Genomic DNA, 17,026 nt, shown 5'->3' on the forward strand with positions numbered 1-17,026 from the left:
TTTACTAGAGGAGACATAAAGAAATATTTTTATTATGTGACCCAGATGTAGCAGGTGCACAGAGACCTTCTTTTGCAGTCCAGCGATGAGCCGCACGCCAATTTAGAGTGGCGAGGTGTACGTTTCATCTGCGTGTCCACCGGGGTCCGAAGGATAATCAGGTTGCCACAGGAGCCTTCATCTTGACCTTTGAGGGTGATACATTGCCCAAGAAGGTCAAGGTGATGGTCTACCGCTGCATTGTAAAGCCCTATATCCCTCCCCCAATGCAGTGCTTTAAGTGCTGGAAGTTCAGCCATATGTCTTCCCGCTGTACTTCCAGCGTCACATTCTGAGATTGCGGACGCCCATCACATCCCAGTACTCCATTTGCCCTGCCTCTCATCTGTGTAAACTGCAGAGAGCACCATTCTCCTTGCTCGCCTGACTGCAGGGTTCCCCAGAAAGAAAGGAAAATCATGGAGTACAAGACGCTGGACCGACTGACCTACACTGAGACTAAGAGAAAATTTGAACACCTGCATCCTGACATCATCTTACGCTGCTGCTACAACAGTTATGGGACCATCAGGTCTGCCTACCCAGGTCACCTCTCAGAGCAGGAAGACTACACCTGTCCGCTTGGTGGTGGGAGGCATTTCCCTCCCTGTTGCTAATACACCACCTAGTTGGGACCAACACTCTCCCCCCCCACCAACCATTGGGGGTGTCTGTCCACACTTCTAAGCCAGAGAATTGTAAGTCTTCTTCGGCTTCTCTCGCTAGGAAGGGGTCGCTTGGATCACTCCCTTCCCAGGTTTCTTCTAGTGGGAAAGACGACACCAGCCAGTGGATGAAGAACCCAAAAACAGCTGGTCATAGGGCTTCACGCTCATCTTCAGTCCCAGAGACTGAGCCAGTGAAGTCCTCCCAGCCAGGGAAACCCAAGAATCAGCGATAGAAATCCAAAAAGAAAACCACTAAGACCAAGAAAATTGCGGTGGCACCCACACCAACGCTACCTACAAGCTCTGTGGCTGACGATGGGGTGGAGTTTTGGGCGTCCACTGAGGACCTAGATCTCGCCAGACCCTCAGACACAATGGATATATACTGCTCAGGCAATAAATCGGTGGCAGCAGGTGACTCTGAGTCTCACGAAGTCATCCTCCAGTGGAATTGCAGTGGTTCTTTTCCACCGCCTGGCTGAGCTACGGCAACTGTAAAGCTTTACACCCGCTTTGTGCGTTGCCCTCCAAGAAACCTGGTTCTCAGCGATGCGGACTCCTGCCCTCCGCGGCTATAAGGCATATTACGGGAACCGTAGCGACTATAATCGAGTGTCAGGTAGAGTTTGCGGTTATGTCCTAAACTCGGTCTGTAGTGAGCATATGCCTCTTCAAACCCCTCTTAAAGCTGTGACTGGCAGAATAAGGATGGCGCAGGAAATAACTGTCTGCAATGTATATCTTTCTCCAGTTAGTGCAGTACCCCTGAATGTATTAGCTGCACTGATTGATCAACTCCCTAAACCTTTCCTACTTCTGGGAGATTTTAATGCCCATAACCCCTTGTGGTGTGGCACCATGCTTACTGGCAGAAGCAGAGATGTCGAAACATTATCGTCGCAATTCGACCTCTGCCTCTTAAATACTGAGGCCACCACACATTTCAGTGTGGCTGATGGTAGTTATGCGGCCATTGTTTTATCAATTTGCAGCCCAGGACTTCTCCCATCTATAACTGGAGAGTACATGAAACTTCCTGGCAGATGAAAACTGTGTGCCGGACCGAGACTCGAACTCGGGACCTTTGCCTTTCGCGGGCAAGTGTTCTACCAGCTGAGCTACCCAAGCACGACTCACGCCCCGTCCTCACAACTTTACTTGTGCCAGTACCTCGTCTCCTACTTTCCAAACTTTACAGAAGCTCTCCTGCAAACTCTGCAGAACTAGCACTCCTGAAAGAAAGGATATTGCGGAAACATGGCTTAGCCACAGCCTGGGGGATGTTTCCAGAATGAGATTTTCACTCTGCAGCGGAGTTCGAGTCTCGGTCCAGCACACAGTTTTAATCTGCCAGGAAGTTTCATATCAGCGCACACTCCGCTGGAGAGTGAAAATCTCATTCTGGAGAGTACATGACGACCTGTGTGGCAGTGACCACTTCCCCATCTTCCTGTCACTGCCCCAGCGTCAGACACATAGACGCCTGACTAGATGGACATTGAACAAGGCGGACTGGGAAACTTTCACCTCCGCTGTCACCACTGAATCTCCCCCATATGGTAACATCGATGTGGTGGTTGAGCAGGTGACAAGCATAATTGTATCTGAGGCAGAAAACGCGATCCCTCGCTCTTTGGGGTGCCCGAGGCATAAGGCAGTCCATTGGTGGTCGCCGGAAGTTGTTGAAGCAATTAAGGAGCGTCGGCGAACTCTACAGCGGCAGAAGCACCTCCCCTGGTGCACCTCATAGCCTTAAAACGGCTCCGTGCCCCTCTTTGCTACCTTATTAAACAACGGAAGAAGGACTGTTGGGAGAGATACGTCTTCACCATTGGGTGCCATATGTCACCTTCCCCCAAGTCTGGGCAAAGATGAAACGTCTTTCCAGTTACCAGTCCCCAACAGCTGTCCCTGGTGTTACCATAAATGGTGAGTTATGTACCGACGCAAACGCGATTGCCGAGCACTTTTCTCGAGCCTCGGCGTCGGAGAATTACCCCCCAGCCTTTCGCACACTCAAACGGCGGCTGGAATGGAACGTCCTCTCATTCACTACACGCTGCAGTGAATCGTATAACGCCCCATTTACAGAGTGGGAGCTCCCCATTGCCCTTGCACATTGCCCCGACACAGCTCCTGAGCCCGATCGCATCCACAGCCAGATGATTAAACATCTCTCATCTGACTACAAGCGACATCTTCTCATCATCTTCAACCGGCTCTGATGTGGTGGTGTCTTTCCATCGCAATGACGGGAGAGCACCACCATTCTGGTGCTCAAACCCGGTAAAAACCCGCTTGATGTGGATAGCTGTCGGCCCATCAGCCTCAGCAACGTTCTTTGTAAGCTGCTGGAACGTATGTATGTCAGCGGTTGTTTGGGTCCTGCTGGCTCCATGTCAGAGCAGCTTCCGCCAGGGTCGCTCTACCACTGATGTGTTCATCGAGTCTGCCCTCCTTAAAGCCTTTTCCAGACGGCAACGCCTGACTGCCATCTTTTTTGACTTACGTAAAGCATACGACACGACTTGGCGACATCATATCCTTGCCACATTGTATAAGTGGGGTCTCCGGGGACCACTCCAGATTTTTATCCTGTCGCTCCGTACTTTCCGTGTCCGAGATGGTGATTTCCATAGTTCCATGCATATCCAGGAGAATGGAGTCCTGCAGGACTCTTGTATTGAGTGGCGATTAAGGGTCTAGCAGACCGAACACACACAATACACAAACGAAATTTAAAAAAAAAACGGCAGAACTAATTCAATTTTCGCGGCTGTTGATCGAAAACAAAACAGTAAAACAAACGACGGCAAATTAAAAACGTAAACTGTGCATTGAAGCGTGCATCTAAGCCACAGCAACAAAACAAGACCCAGAATTCTCACATGAGCAAGAGAAAACGTAAGTAAACGGTGTTAAAATACGCAGCATGATCTATAAATAACACACACTAAATAGTACCCTACTTCAAAACCTCACAAAATTTTACTGTTGTTCACAGGTCATTCCATTCAGATATCCGTATGATTGCAGATAAATTGTTGTATTGATTTAGCCCTATGGCTGATTTCTTTTGGCAGTCACAGGGCACACGCAACGTTAAAAAAAGAACTAGCACAGAATACACACAGCAGTATTACAGCACAACACACCAGTAAAAACCAACAACAGAGAACAAACGAAGCGCACAAGATGAAAAACCTGCAAATAGGACAGCATGGTACGCACTGATATCTGACAACAAAATAAGACCCAGAATATGTAATTCAAACAACAACAAAATGAAATGTAACATATTTCCTGACCAACATAAAATCTTTGTGTATGTGTTTTAGCAACAAGAAAACTATAAATCCCGCTAGAATGACACAGCTGTGAGGGATATAACAGGAAAACAGTAGTAGTGAAGTTGCAAAAATGCAGATCATCTTTAATTTATTATTATTTTTCTGGAAGCATGAGTATGCTAGTATGATGCTAAAAATTTACAATATTGCATTGAAAAAACTAAAATACGAACTATTGCATGTCCTATGTTACCGTAGATGAGACAGTTCCACATCTTGACGATAAAAAAACTCGTTTCGATATCTCAAACCGTTGGATGTACAAGGGATGTTATAAATATTTCATTCTGGCTTTATCGCGGCGTGCCTGATCGAAACTTAGTGTGCTCGTGAAATCGATTTTCTCAAGACTGGAGATAGAGATCTCCTCCCAAGTCTAAAGAAAATTTCAGTATGTTAGCTAAATATCATACGTAGCATTGCATGATGTAATATGCGTCGACTGCAAAATCATAGGACTCCTATTTGTCATTGAAACTTTTAGAATTTCGCGTAGTGTCTTGCTTAAATGAGAAAAATCACAATAATTATCATCATTTACGAAATTATGGGCATTTCGTAATGAAGTTGACACGTAGAGCTATAATTAATGCAAAAATCAAATTCGTTTATCGATTAGTCACTGTAAAAATCGTGTGCAAGAATGCAAAGCTAACGGAGCGCTCGCAACATTCTGCTCGTAATGGGACTGCTGCCATGTTGCCTGGGGGCTGGCCAGCGTTCTGTGTGTGCATCCTTAGGCACGTATAACTGCGCTGGATAGCTCGGCGAGTCGGCAATCTTTCATGTATTTTTCTTTTAACCATGTATGTTTCAGACTTTATGCACTACCTTCAGCGGTTTCCCCATTATTCTGACTCACATAACGCTGCCACGTATTTTGTGACAGTAATGCCATATATAATTTATTTTATACAATTTGACATCGTTTCTGCTGCTGTCGTTTTGTTTGCCATTGGATTAGACATTTGAAGACACCTAGTTTGTTCACGATTGTCGTTTTAAGAGTTACACACGCACTTTCTGGCAAACACAAAGTTTCTGCCGCCATCCCATGTGTTATTGTGAAACATCTACGGGTAAAAGAAATAAATAAACTATGTCTTGCACAAATCGGAAATATCCTCCAATTTTCTCTAAAAGTATGGAAAGTAAGAAGAGTTACAATGCCCTTAAAGAAGATTCCAGTAAAATTCATGCACAAAATAAATTGGCTGACAAGGGGTGGCCACGACGATAGGTTGATGGATTTACTTCAAATTTTGTACACCTTTAGTACGTTATTAAAACAACATAACGAGCAAGCAGATAGGTGCACTACTCTGCCAATACCGAGAAAGTTGTAAGAGAAGTTTGACGCGCCTGTTATGTAACTGATGTATCTGTGCGTAGATGCCTGACATTAGAATTCGTGGGGGTCAAGCGGTTAGCGTTCGAGAACGCGGTTAGCGTTCGACGAACCTGTATAAGGCATTTGCAGCTCGAAGCGCTGAGGTGCAAAGTAGTTCCGGGTGCTTTATCAGACTGCATGTAAATTTCGTTAATCACAACAGGCAAATATTTTCAGGAAAACTCTATGCGTTTCTTCAGTTACTCCTCGATAGATATAAATATGTTTGTTCTGATAATTAAATTTAATTAAAAATAGTAAGTAGTCAATTTTTTTTATTATTATTATTTTTTATTGTAGAGGGCAAGCAGCTCTCTGATCTAACACGGTGAGCTACTGTGCCGGCAATCCACTTGACCCCCACGAACGACCAGCACCTAGGCACAGATACATCAGTAACATGGTAGAAGCGTAAAACTTCTCTTGCGATTTTCTCGGAATTGCTTGAGTAGTGCACCGTACTATGTGCACATTACGTTGTAATAATGCCCTACTAAAGGTGTACAAAGTGTGAAGTAAATCGGTGACCCCAGCGTCGTGACATCCCCTTGTAAGTCAGTCAAAACCACACATGAATGTACCTCACAGAGCTGAAGCCAGGTTCAAGTAGGGCACTGTAGAAAGTGCAGAGAGCATATAAACAAAGTAGCCAAAACAGGAGGACGATATGAACCGTCAAATGATCCAGCGCTCCCCACAAAACGCTAAATTTAATGACCTCTAAAACTATAAACAAAAAGTAGTACTGTCAAACTGGCCTAGCCGACGGAGAAGTCACTATTATACGAGAACAAAACACTATTGGTAATTTGTTTCTGTCCGCTCATACAGTGAACATTGAGAACTAGCTGGACAGGTTTACTGGATGGCGATATGGTTCAGATGGCTGTAAGCTCTACAGGGCTTAACATCTGAGGTCATCAATCCCCTAGACTTAGAACTACTTAAACCTAAATAACCTAAGGACATCACACACATCCATGCCCGAGCCGGGATTCGAACCTGCGACCTTAGCAGCAGCGCGGTTCCGGACTGAAGCGTTTAGAACCACTCGGCCACAGCGGCCGGCGGATGGCGATATGTACTATCATAGGACCTCAAGTGGAACATTACTACAACATCATGGTTAATTGTTTGGTTGCTTACTGTAGCTCACAGCTTTGGCACTGTGCTCGTTGTGGTTTCCAAGAATTAATAAAAGTAAATTTGTCTCAGCAGGAAAGCCAAATTTTTGTAAAAAACCCTATTCATCTCTGTCAAGAGTGGGATATGTGTGTTATCTGATATTCAAGGCATCGGGGGACTGTCTTAAGGGAAATAGGATCCAAACAGGGTTTTATCTTGTCACTGTACCCTTCTCCAAGAGTTCACAACTTAAGTGCAAATGCCATTCATTCGTGCACCCATTTGAAGCAGGAAGTGTTACATTCACATGCAGAAAGCATAATTCTGGTTTATGGCGATTATCTGTAATTTGTCGTTTTTTCTTCTTCTGTTTATCTCTTTTTGGAAGTAGGGTACTAACGTCCTACAAGAAGCAACAGTGTTAAAGAAACCTAACTGGTAGCAGACAGCTGCACATTTTACGCAACTGACATAGAGGACATATCGGGGCATGGGCTAGAAAGTTTTGTGGAGCCATCGTGTCCCGGTGCTTTTAACTGCAACCGACAACTCGCAGAGACCAGGTTCAGGTCAAGTGACCACAGGACCAGATAAACACCCTCATACCCGCTGAGTGTTCCAAGAACGATTCTGACTCTGTTCTAGAGTGAGGGAGTCATGCATTGTCATACTGAATATACAGTCCACCTGCAAGGCACTCCAGGACGATAGATGCACACATTCGACCGAATAGCAGGTTCCTGTGGCGTTTGCCGCGAGAGACGAGGGTAGGCGTATCAGGAAAGCATTTGAACTACATGTGGACATCTGCCAAATGAAGATACAAGGACATTACACTCACATGTTTAACAGCGTCTTGGTTCAGCTTTGTAACTCAGTACAGCAGCGATTCTTAGTAGCATAGATTCGACAAGTCCTTGGTACGTTTCCGGAGGTACGTGGCACCAGACGTCTGGTCACAGGTCACGCTGTTGCCGTAAATTACCAGCCGGTGGTTTGCGGGCACAGAAATGACGCCTGATTGCATCACAGATATGCTCCGTCGGTTTCACATCAGGTGAATTTGCTGACTCAAGTTCAGTAGCATGCGTCTCAGACCACTGTAGCACGATTCTGCCCCTGTGACATGGGCACTTATCCTGCTGGAAGATTCCATTGCTACTGGGGTAGATATCAAGCTTGCAATAATTCAGGTGGTTCCCAATAATGTTTACATACTTCATAGCTGTCATGGTGCCATCAGTTACTACCACAGATTCCACAGCAGCCCAGGTGAATGTTCCCCATAGCGTGCACCATGGCGCGATGCTTGTTTTGACGGCTGTTCACCTGGTTGACGGTATATCCAGACACGACCATTGACTTCGCGTAACAAGAAACGTGGTTCATCCTACTGCCCTATATCAGTGATTCTTCCTCCACCACAACTGGAATGGATGATACCATTGTGTCAACATGCGAACCCGTAAAGATCGTTTCCTGCATGCTCAGTTGGCCAACAATATGTGTTAAACAGTGTGCACAGAAACACTTGGGCCTACACCAGCATTGTAATCCGTTGTCAAATTTGCCACAGATCTATATCTACATAGGTACTTCGCTAGCCACAGTATGGTGCGTGGCGGAAGGCATCCTGTACTAGTAGTAGTAATTTCATTTGCTGCTCCTCTCGCAGGCAGAGCGAGGGAAAAACGACTATATGCCTCCATATGAGCCCTTATTTCCCGTATGTTATCTTCGTGGTACTTACGCGCAGTTTATGTTGGCGGTAGTAGAATCGTTCGGCAGTCAGCTTCAAGTGCCGGTTTTGCAAATTTTCTCATTAGTGTTTCTCGGAAAGAACGTCGCCTTCCCTGCAGGGATCCCCATTTGAGTTTCCAAAGCATCTCCGTAACACAGATTGTTCGAACCTACCGGTAACAAACGTAGCAGCCCGCTTCTGAATTGCTTTGATGTCTTTCTCCAGTCCGATTTGGTAAGGACCCTAAACACTCGGGCAGTACTCAAGAGTCCTATATGCGCTCTGCTTTTGCAGCGTTAGACCGCGCGGCTAGCTGGGCGGGCTATTTCGTCCATATGGGAGTCTGTCCTGTCCCGTTTTACAGAGTGGGCAATCCTCTGATCTCCACATTCTGTGATGGGGCTCGGATGTCCATTACCTTGTCGTCCACTCGCAGTTTTGCAGTCCTTCAGCCACTTGGCAGAGAGATTCGCGAAAGCAGCACGATACAGCCGACCAGGTTCGCCGTGTCCGAGATGCTGGTTTCCAGACGCGGGGCGATAACAATCTGTCTGTCGTCGGAGTAGCTTATGCTAGTGGATTCCTCCGTTTCAAGCCCGCATTATCACTGGAATGATTCCCCATTAGCCTCTGCTCCGCATATACACTATGTATCCGGACACTCCCAAAACATACGTTTTTCATATTAGGTGTATTGTGTTACCACCTACTGTCAGTTACTTCATATCGGCGATCTCAGTAGCCATTAGATATCATGAGAAAGCAGAATGGGATGCTCCGCAGAACTCACAGACTTCACACGTGGTCAGGTGATTTGGTGTCACTTGTGTCATACGCCACACTCAAAACATCCCTAGGTCCACTGCTTCCGATGTCATAGTGAAGTGGAATCGTGAAGGGACACGTACCGCACAAAAGCGTACAGACCGACCTCGTCTGTTGACCGACAGAGACTGCCGGCAGTTGAAGAGGGTCGTAATGTGTAACAGGCAGACATCTATCAAGACTGTCACACAGGAATTCCAAACTGCATCAGGATCCACTGCAAGTACTATGACAATTAGGAGGTAAGAAAACTTGGATTTCATGGTCGAGCGGCTGCTCATAAGCCACACATCACGCCGCTAAATGCCAAACGACGCCTCGCTTGGTGTGACTGAACAGTGGAAAATTGTGTGGAGTGACGAATCACGGTACGAAATGTGGCGATCCGATGGCAGGGTATGGGTATGGGAGCCAGTTTGTGTAGTACCAACAGTAAAATTCGGAGGTCGTGGTGTTATGGTGTTCTTCATGGAGGGGGCTTGCACCCTTTGTTGTTTTCGTGGTACTAACACAGCACAGGCCTACACTGATTTTTAAGCACCTTCTTGCTTCCCACTGTTGAAGAGCAATTCAGGGATGGTGACTGCATCTTTTAACATTACCGAGCACCTATTCGTAATGCACGGCCTGTGGCGGAGTGGTTACACGACAAAAACATCCTCGTAATGGACTGGCCTGCACACAGTTCTGACCTGAATCCTACAGAACATCTTTGGGATGTTTTGGAATGCCGTCTTCGTACCAGGCCTCACTGACCGACAACGATACCTCTTCTCAGTGCAGCACTCCGTGAAGAATCGGCTGCCATTCTCCAAGAAACCTTCCAGTACATGATTGAACGTATGTCTGCGAGAGATGAAGGGTCATCAAGGCTGAGGGTGGGCCAACCCCATACTGGATTCCAGCATTAGCGATGGAGGACACCACGAACTTGTAAGTCATTTTCAGCCAGGTGCCGGATACTTATGGTCACATAGAGTACTTCCCGATCCGGGTCACGTGTCGGTGGCGTCACCAGGTGGCATTCAACCTCTCGGTGGGCAGTGGTCATAATCTTCAAAGAGTCTTCTAGTTCATTTCTTTCCACATCTCTGTGACGCTGTTCCATCGGTCAAACAAACTTGTGACCATTCTTTGTATACATTCTTTGTATACATTCAATATCTCTTGACAGCCTTACTTCGTACGAGTCCCACACACTTGAGCAATATTCTGCAATAGGTCATACGAGTGTTTTGTACGCAGTCACTTTTGAAGACTGATCACACTTTCCTAGAATTCTACCACTGAACCGAGGTGTACCACTTCCGTTACCTAGACTCATCTTATGTATCCGTTCTGTTTCATATCCCTACAAATTCTTATACCCAAGTGCTTTTATGGGAGAACCTATTACAACTGTGATTCATTTATTTTGCAGCAATTGATTTCTTTTTTTCGTTTGGTGGAGTGCACAGTTTTACATTTCTGAACATTTAAAGCAAGTCGCCAGTCTTTGCACCACTTCGGAATCTTATCAAATGACTGTTTGTTCAGCTTTTTTCAGATAGTACTTCGTTGTAGATAAGAGCACCATCAATGAAATTTCTGGGGTCATTATTATTCAACATGAACATCAGGGGGGCACACCTAAAGGAACATCCGCATCTTTGTTTTGTAAATAGAAACCACCTTTTCCTTGCTGCACTGTAATTTATTCCTCCCAAGCGCGTTTCGCCTTTTTTCTGTAAGGCGTCTTCAGTGGGATCTGGAACAATACAGTTTTCTTTTGATATGTGTTACTTTTAGATTATAAAACAGTTCACATCGCTTTTTATGCAAATAAGTAATTACTTTCAGTTTGTTGGCATCTGAGTTTCCTCTCATCTGGTCTGGACGTCGCACTACCACTTCATTTCCGAAATATGAGCACATTTTTATATGTCGAACTTTATCTTCCACTCTGTTCACCATGTTTATCCTTATTTTTGCCACTATTTATATGTGTTTGTTCGAAAACTGTGCTTGTAAAAACGAAAATATTTTGAGTTCATTACGTCTTTCCTCCGCTTTGGTTTGTTTACCTATATGTTGGCAACCTAACGAAGTATATGTTGAAAACTAAAGTCTCTTCATGATATAATGTGCGTGTGTGTGTGTGTGTGTGTGAGAGAGAGAGAGAGAGAGAGAGAGAGAGAGAGAGAGAGAGAGAGAGCTGAAGAGTGTGTATATGTTTTTGTTTCATGTGTGTGTGTGTGTGGGGGAGGGGGGGGGGTAATAGTTTGAGTTTTAGGGTGCTGAATATGAATGCAATAGCTATTAGAGAGTAGTTGAAAGGTTTGGTGATCAGCTGATTCGAGTTTTGGTTTAAATGCTCTGTGGCGTAGTTCATGGACTAGTCGCAAAACAGCAATAGTGCACCACAAAAATGAGGACAATCATGGTGTACAGTGTGAAGGAAAAAAGTTCGTAATATAAAAATGTGCTCATGTTTCGGAGATGAAGTAGTAGTGTGACCTTCAGACCAGATGAAAGGAAACACAGGTGCCAACACAAACTATAAGGAATTGCTTATTTCCATAAAAAACACGACAGGAACTGTTTCATAATCCAAAAATAACACATATCAAAACAAAACTGTATCGTTCTAGGACTCACTTAAGATACCTTATTGTTAAAAAAAAAAGGCGAAATGTATCTGGGAGAAATAAATTACAGTGCAGCAAGAAAGCTGGCCTGTGTGACCGAGCGATTCTAGGCGCTACAGCTTGGAACCGCGCGACCGCTACGGTCGCAGGTTCGAATCCCGCCTCGGGCATGGATGTGTGTGATGTCCTTAGGTTAGTTAGGTTTAAGTAGTTCTAAGTTCTAGGGGAGTGATGACCTCAGAAGTTAAGTCCCATAGTGCTCAGAGCCATGTGAGCAGCAAGAAAAGGCGGTTTTATTTACAAAACAAATTTCTGTACTTGTAGCAGACGATGGCCCGCAAGCAAACTTGTTACTCCTACATCTGATGATCACTCTGCATCAGAGGTAACATGCAGAGTAACCTTACAAACTAGTCCTCCATCTAGTCAGAAATTTTGCTCGATGCACCATACGATCGTACTTTCGATGATAAGTCTGACTGTGGTACTAAGTCAAATGCTCTTCGGCATTCCCTAACTGCTTTGGTCCATGACTTTCAGGATGTCATGTGAGGAAAGCGCGAGTTTGGTTTCATATGATCGATGTTTTGATGTTTTCGAAATCTATGTTGGTTGCGCTGGAGGATGTTACTCTGTTCGATGTATGTCGTTATATTTGAGGTCAGAATATGTTCTAAGATTCTGAAACACTTAGATCTCAAGAATATTCGACGCTAGTTTTAGTGAATAACTTCTGCTACCCTTTTTGCAGATTTCTTGGCTGAAATACTTTAATAATTTTCACCCACACATTAAAATTGCTGTCTTAAAGATTCTGCATTTTCCGGCCTCTTTCTTTTTAAAGGGACAACAATAACCATATGGGAATTTTTGAAGACCTAATTATTATAAATCGCAAACTCGTGCAGGGCGAAGTATACTACTACTTTCCCTTAATTACTGTCGTGTAAATACAGCGTGAAGCAAGCAAGATATTTACTTTGTGGTACTTACCGCAGCAAATACCGGCGAAAAGCACACACAACAACGTTGCTACTAAACATGTCATTGCGCCGTCTGACTGAGTTCGTATTCTGAGTATTTGCTTTTATATGTTCTAGCCGTAGGACAGTAAAAGCTCTTTTATCTTCGGTACGATAAGTAGTTTATCGGCTCGTCCGTAATGCACGTTCTTAAAGCTGGCGACGCGCATTTTTTCCGCGAACGCGATGAGTTCTTTCCGTAAACAAAGGACATGGTCGAAGTGTCTTAATGATCAGCCTCATCTACTGCACGCAACTTACCTGCTTACCGCGCTGTCTAACTTTCTTGCCGCGTCGTGCAAGCGAAAGCGCGCGGAGAGGTTGGAATTAAGTACAACAAACTGTTTCGGTTTTCAGGTCCCTACGGTAGCTTTATTTGTTTCGTTATAGAATAATTACTGGAAACGTTGTTCCGAAATTTCGCAAGACCTTTTTTTTCTGGGTAACTGCTCTTTCTTTCAGAGTTAGTCGGTATATTTTTTGTAACCCTTTCCCCGCTATTTTTCCAGAATATCTCGTACACACCCTCTGCCAGGCACTTAAATGTGATTTGCAGAGTATCCATGTAGATGTAGATTTATTGAACAGCGATGGGGCGAATAACATGTGGCACTAGTGATTTCTTCAAGAGCTAAACGTATACAAGGGAGTAATCGAGGGTGCCCACAAAGAGATTGGAATAAGTGATGATGAGGTAGTTGTATCAAGTACGGTTACCAAGGTGCAAAGAGCTACAGACACTTAGTAGGAAGGGTAAAAGATAATATATTGATAAGGAGTAACTCGCGTCAGTTGCTCAGACGAGAGCTAGGATAATTTGATCTAGACACTGAAGGCGTCGAAAAATAGTGGATCAGATTCAAGCAAGTGCTTGATCAAGCCCTATAAAAGCACGCAGGCAGCTGTTTACTCAGTTCCCGACCATTAATAGCGCCGCAGTGCGCGGGTTTGAAACCCAGTGATGATTTTTTTTTCACAATGTTCACTAAATTCGCAAATTTTGTAGTATAATGTATGTTTGAGTCTCAGAGAAGTCATACGGTGAGGATTTCTAACAAATTTTGCTTACTTCCGTATTCTCACTCTATGGAGGTATGGTGCAAGTGTTTCATTGCTTGTGATCCACCATGGCTTCACCAGAGGCAGAACTACGTCATACAGGAGGAACGAGAAAGACAGGCCGTGGCGCGTACGTCGCAGCACGTGATAGCACAGGGCCTTAAAGAGTGCGGCGGAGAGCGAGTAACTATTTCGGACGAGTTTAATAATTATTGACTGCGTGTTTAAATCCATGCAAGTCCTCGATAGCACACGACAAAATTAAGACCTTTGGAGGGCACCTTTCCAAATAAATGTCGATTTCCCGTGGGCCCTGCACGGAGACGAGCGTTCGCCAAGTGTGGCGGACAAGCCGAATAGTGTGACGTCACAAGTTCGTTGCAGGGCCCGTATATCTCGCTGGCCCCGGCAGGAAACAGCCGTCTGCCCGAATTCCAGACGCTATTTCACAAGAAGGTGTGCTCTTTCAGGACATAGAAAGCGTTGACCAGCACCACTGGAAGGTGAAGTTAGTAAATGTTACAGGACTCTGGAGCATGTGACCAAACAAGACAGCCAGAGCAAACGAAGTCATCATCGCCCAATGATTATGTCCCTCCGCTCCAGCCTGCTGCGGATTCCGCGGTGAGAGTGCAAACGTTGGATAAATACTTTAGTAACCGGCTCACATATATACCCCCCCCCCCCAAATCCATTACCGCCGCCCCTCCCCCTCCTCATATCAGACCCTCCTTCCCACCAGATATTCTCAGGTAGTATCCACGTGTGCAACTGATGCCGAACACCATAGTGTAATACACTTGCGACTCAAAAACCACTGTAGTACCAGATGAAGCAGCAGCCAAATTCCACGGATTCCCCTCCAGTAGCTACAGGCGTCTACATGAGGTGAAGTTCGTATACAGACAACTTGGTGTGTTCACACTGCGCCGGCCGGGGTGGCCGAGCGGTTCTAGGCGCTACAGTCTGGAACCGCGCGACCGCTACGGTCGCAGGTTCGAATCCTGTCTCAGGCATGGATGTGTGTAATGTGCTTAGGCTAGTTAGGTTTAAGTAGTTCTAGGGGACTGATGACCTCAGCAGATAAGTCCCATAGTGCTCAGAGCCCTTTGAACCATTTTTTTGTTCACACTGCTGGTTGACTTCCTTCTGCTGGTGACCACCTCCTCGGTGGGTGGCGTGTTCGACCCTGGACTAGGGGATCTCTGGTTTCGTTGTTGCTGTTCATTGATCCTTGCGAGCCCTCCTTGTTGCTAATCACCACCAATTGCAAGTGTACGTCATCGACTTCGGACATGCCGGCTATTACAGTTTAGCACCGGCTATTCCAGTGTGTTGTCACTTGGCCACCACCTCCCCTCATCGACGGCACGGCTCTTGCATCAGAACTCCACAGCTGCCCCGACGTCACCAAACAAGGTACATGGTGAGGATTTGTTACAAATTTTGCCTGCCTGGTGTTATGTCTTCCTTTGCACGCTATGTGGTTCTTTAGTGGATACAGGAGCGAGGAACAGACGCTGTTCATGAACAGAGAATTCAGATATTAATTTATTATACATGTGATGTTAAACAGTAAAAATAATGCATAACCTTGTTGCTGTATTTGCAGTATCAGATTAACAGTAGAATTGAATGTAGAAATACGGGGTGATCAAAAAGTCAGTATAAATTTGAACACTTAATAAACCACGGAATGCCCGCATCTCGTGGTCGTGCGGTAGCGTTCTCGCTTCCCACGCCCGGGTTCCCGGGTTCGATTCCCGGCGGGGTCAGGGATTTTCTCTACCTCGTGATGGCTGGGTGTTGTGTGCTGTCCTTAGGTTAGTTAGGTTTAAGTAGTTCTAAGTTCTAGGGGACTGATGACCGTAGCAGTTAAGTCCCATAGTGCTCAGAGCCATTTGAACCAAACCACGGAATAATGTAGATAGAGAGGTAAAAATTGACACACATGCTTTGAATGACATGGGGTTTTATTAGAACCAAAAAAAAAAAAAGCACAAAACGTCCGACAGATGGCGCTGGACAGCAAAACGTCAGTGACTGCACATGACAATCGTGTATAAAAGGAGCTGTAATGAGAGAGAGAATCAGATGCGCCAGCAGTCGCAGCGTGTTGACGTTACCTGAAAAGGCACTTTTGGTGAAGCTGTATTATCAAAATGGGGAATGTGCTAGTTCAACGTTACGATCCTATCGCCATAGGAAAGGGATTTGAACGGGTAAAGGTCCGTTGACAAATGCAGCTGTGGCGAGAATGATTTCGAACTTCGAAGCCACGGGTTGTTTAGACGATAGACCCCGTATTGGTCGACCGAGCACAAGGCGTAATGCTGCTGAGACAGTTCAGGTAGAAATGGAGACTGTTGCGGGTTCGTCTATGCACGGGGAAGTCAGCGCTCGTGCAGTCGCACGTCACACCGGCATTCCATACACTTAGGCGTACCTTTCGATGCTATCCGTACAAAATCCTTCGGCGTCATGAACTGTTACCTGGCGATTTAGTGAAGCGAAGGGCATTTGCGGTGTGTGCGTTTCAAAAGATGGCGGGAGATGACGATTGGTTGAGTAACGTGTTGTGGACCGACGAAGCTCATTTCACGCTCCGCGGGCCTGTCAACGCCCACAACTGCAGAATTTAGGCTACCGAAAATCTTAGAACTGTCGTGGAAACTCCATTGCAAGACGAGAAAGTCACGGTATGGGTTGGATTTACCACATCTACCGTTATCAAGCCTTTTTTCTTCGAGGAAATGCGTGATTCTGGTTTGAATGGCTCTGAGCACTATGGGACTCAACTGCTGAGGTCATTAGTCCCCTAGAACTTAGAACTAGTTAAACCTAACTAACCTAAGGACATCACAAACATCCAAGCCCGAGGCAGGATTCGAACCTGCGACCGTAGCGGTCTTGCGGTTCCAGACTGCAGCGCCTTTAACCGCACTGCGTGATTCTGGTTTTGTAACTGCTACCGTGACGGGTGAGAGGTACGCCGATATGTTACAGAATCGCATCATCCCTAGCCCAGCTGATAAACACCTGCTGGAACGTACGATGTTTATGCAGGATGGCGCTCCACCCCATATTGCTAGACGCGTGAAAGATCTCTTGCGCGCGTCGTTTGGTGATGATCGCGTGCTCAGCCGCCACTTTCGTCATGCTTGGCCTCCCAGGTCCCCA

At 45.6% G+C, this 17,026-nt stretch overlaps 1 protein-coding gene across 1 annotated transcript in view; it reads right to left on the bottom strand.

The window, feature by feature from the left end:
* The window catches only part of LOC126481255 (chymotrypsin-2-like), a 147,829-nt gene extending 135,001 nt beyond the window's left edge, over positions 1 to 12,828 (bottom strand). Inside the window, exon 1 of the mRNA XM_050104874.1 lies at positions 12,759 to 12,828. Within this exon, the coding sequence (XP_049960831.1) occupies positions 12,759 to 12,813 (55 nt within the window). The 5' untranslated portion in view covers positions 12,814 to 12,828. The remainder of the gene's footprint in view (positions 1 to 12,758) is intronic.
* Between the last annotated feature and the right edge of the window lie 4,198 nt (positions 12,829 to 17,026).

This window comes from Schistocerca serialis, chromosome 5 (assembly GCF_023864345.2).
Source record: "Schistocerca serialis cubense isolate TAMUIC-IGC-003099 chromosome 5, iqSchSeri2.2, whole genome shotgun sequence".
NCBI lineage: Eukaryota > Metazoa > Arthropoda > Insecta > Orthoptera > Acrididae > Schistocerca > Schistocerca serialis.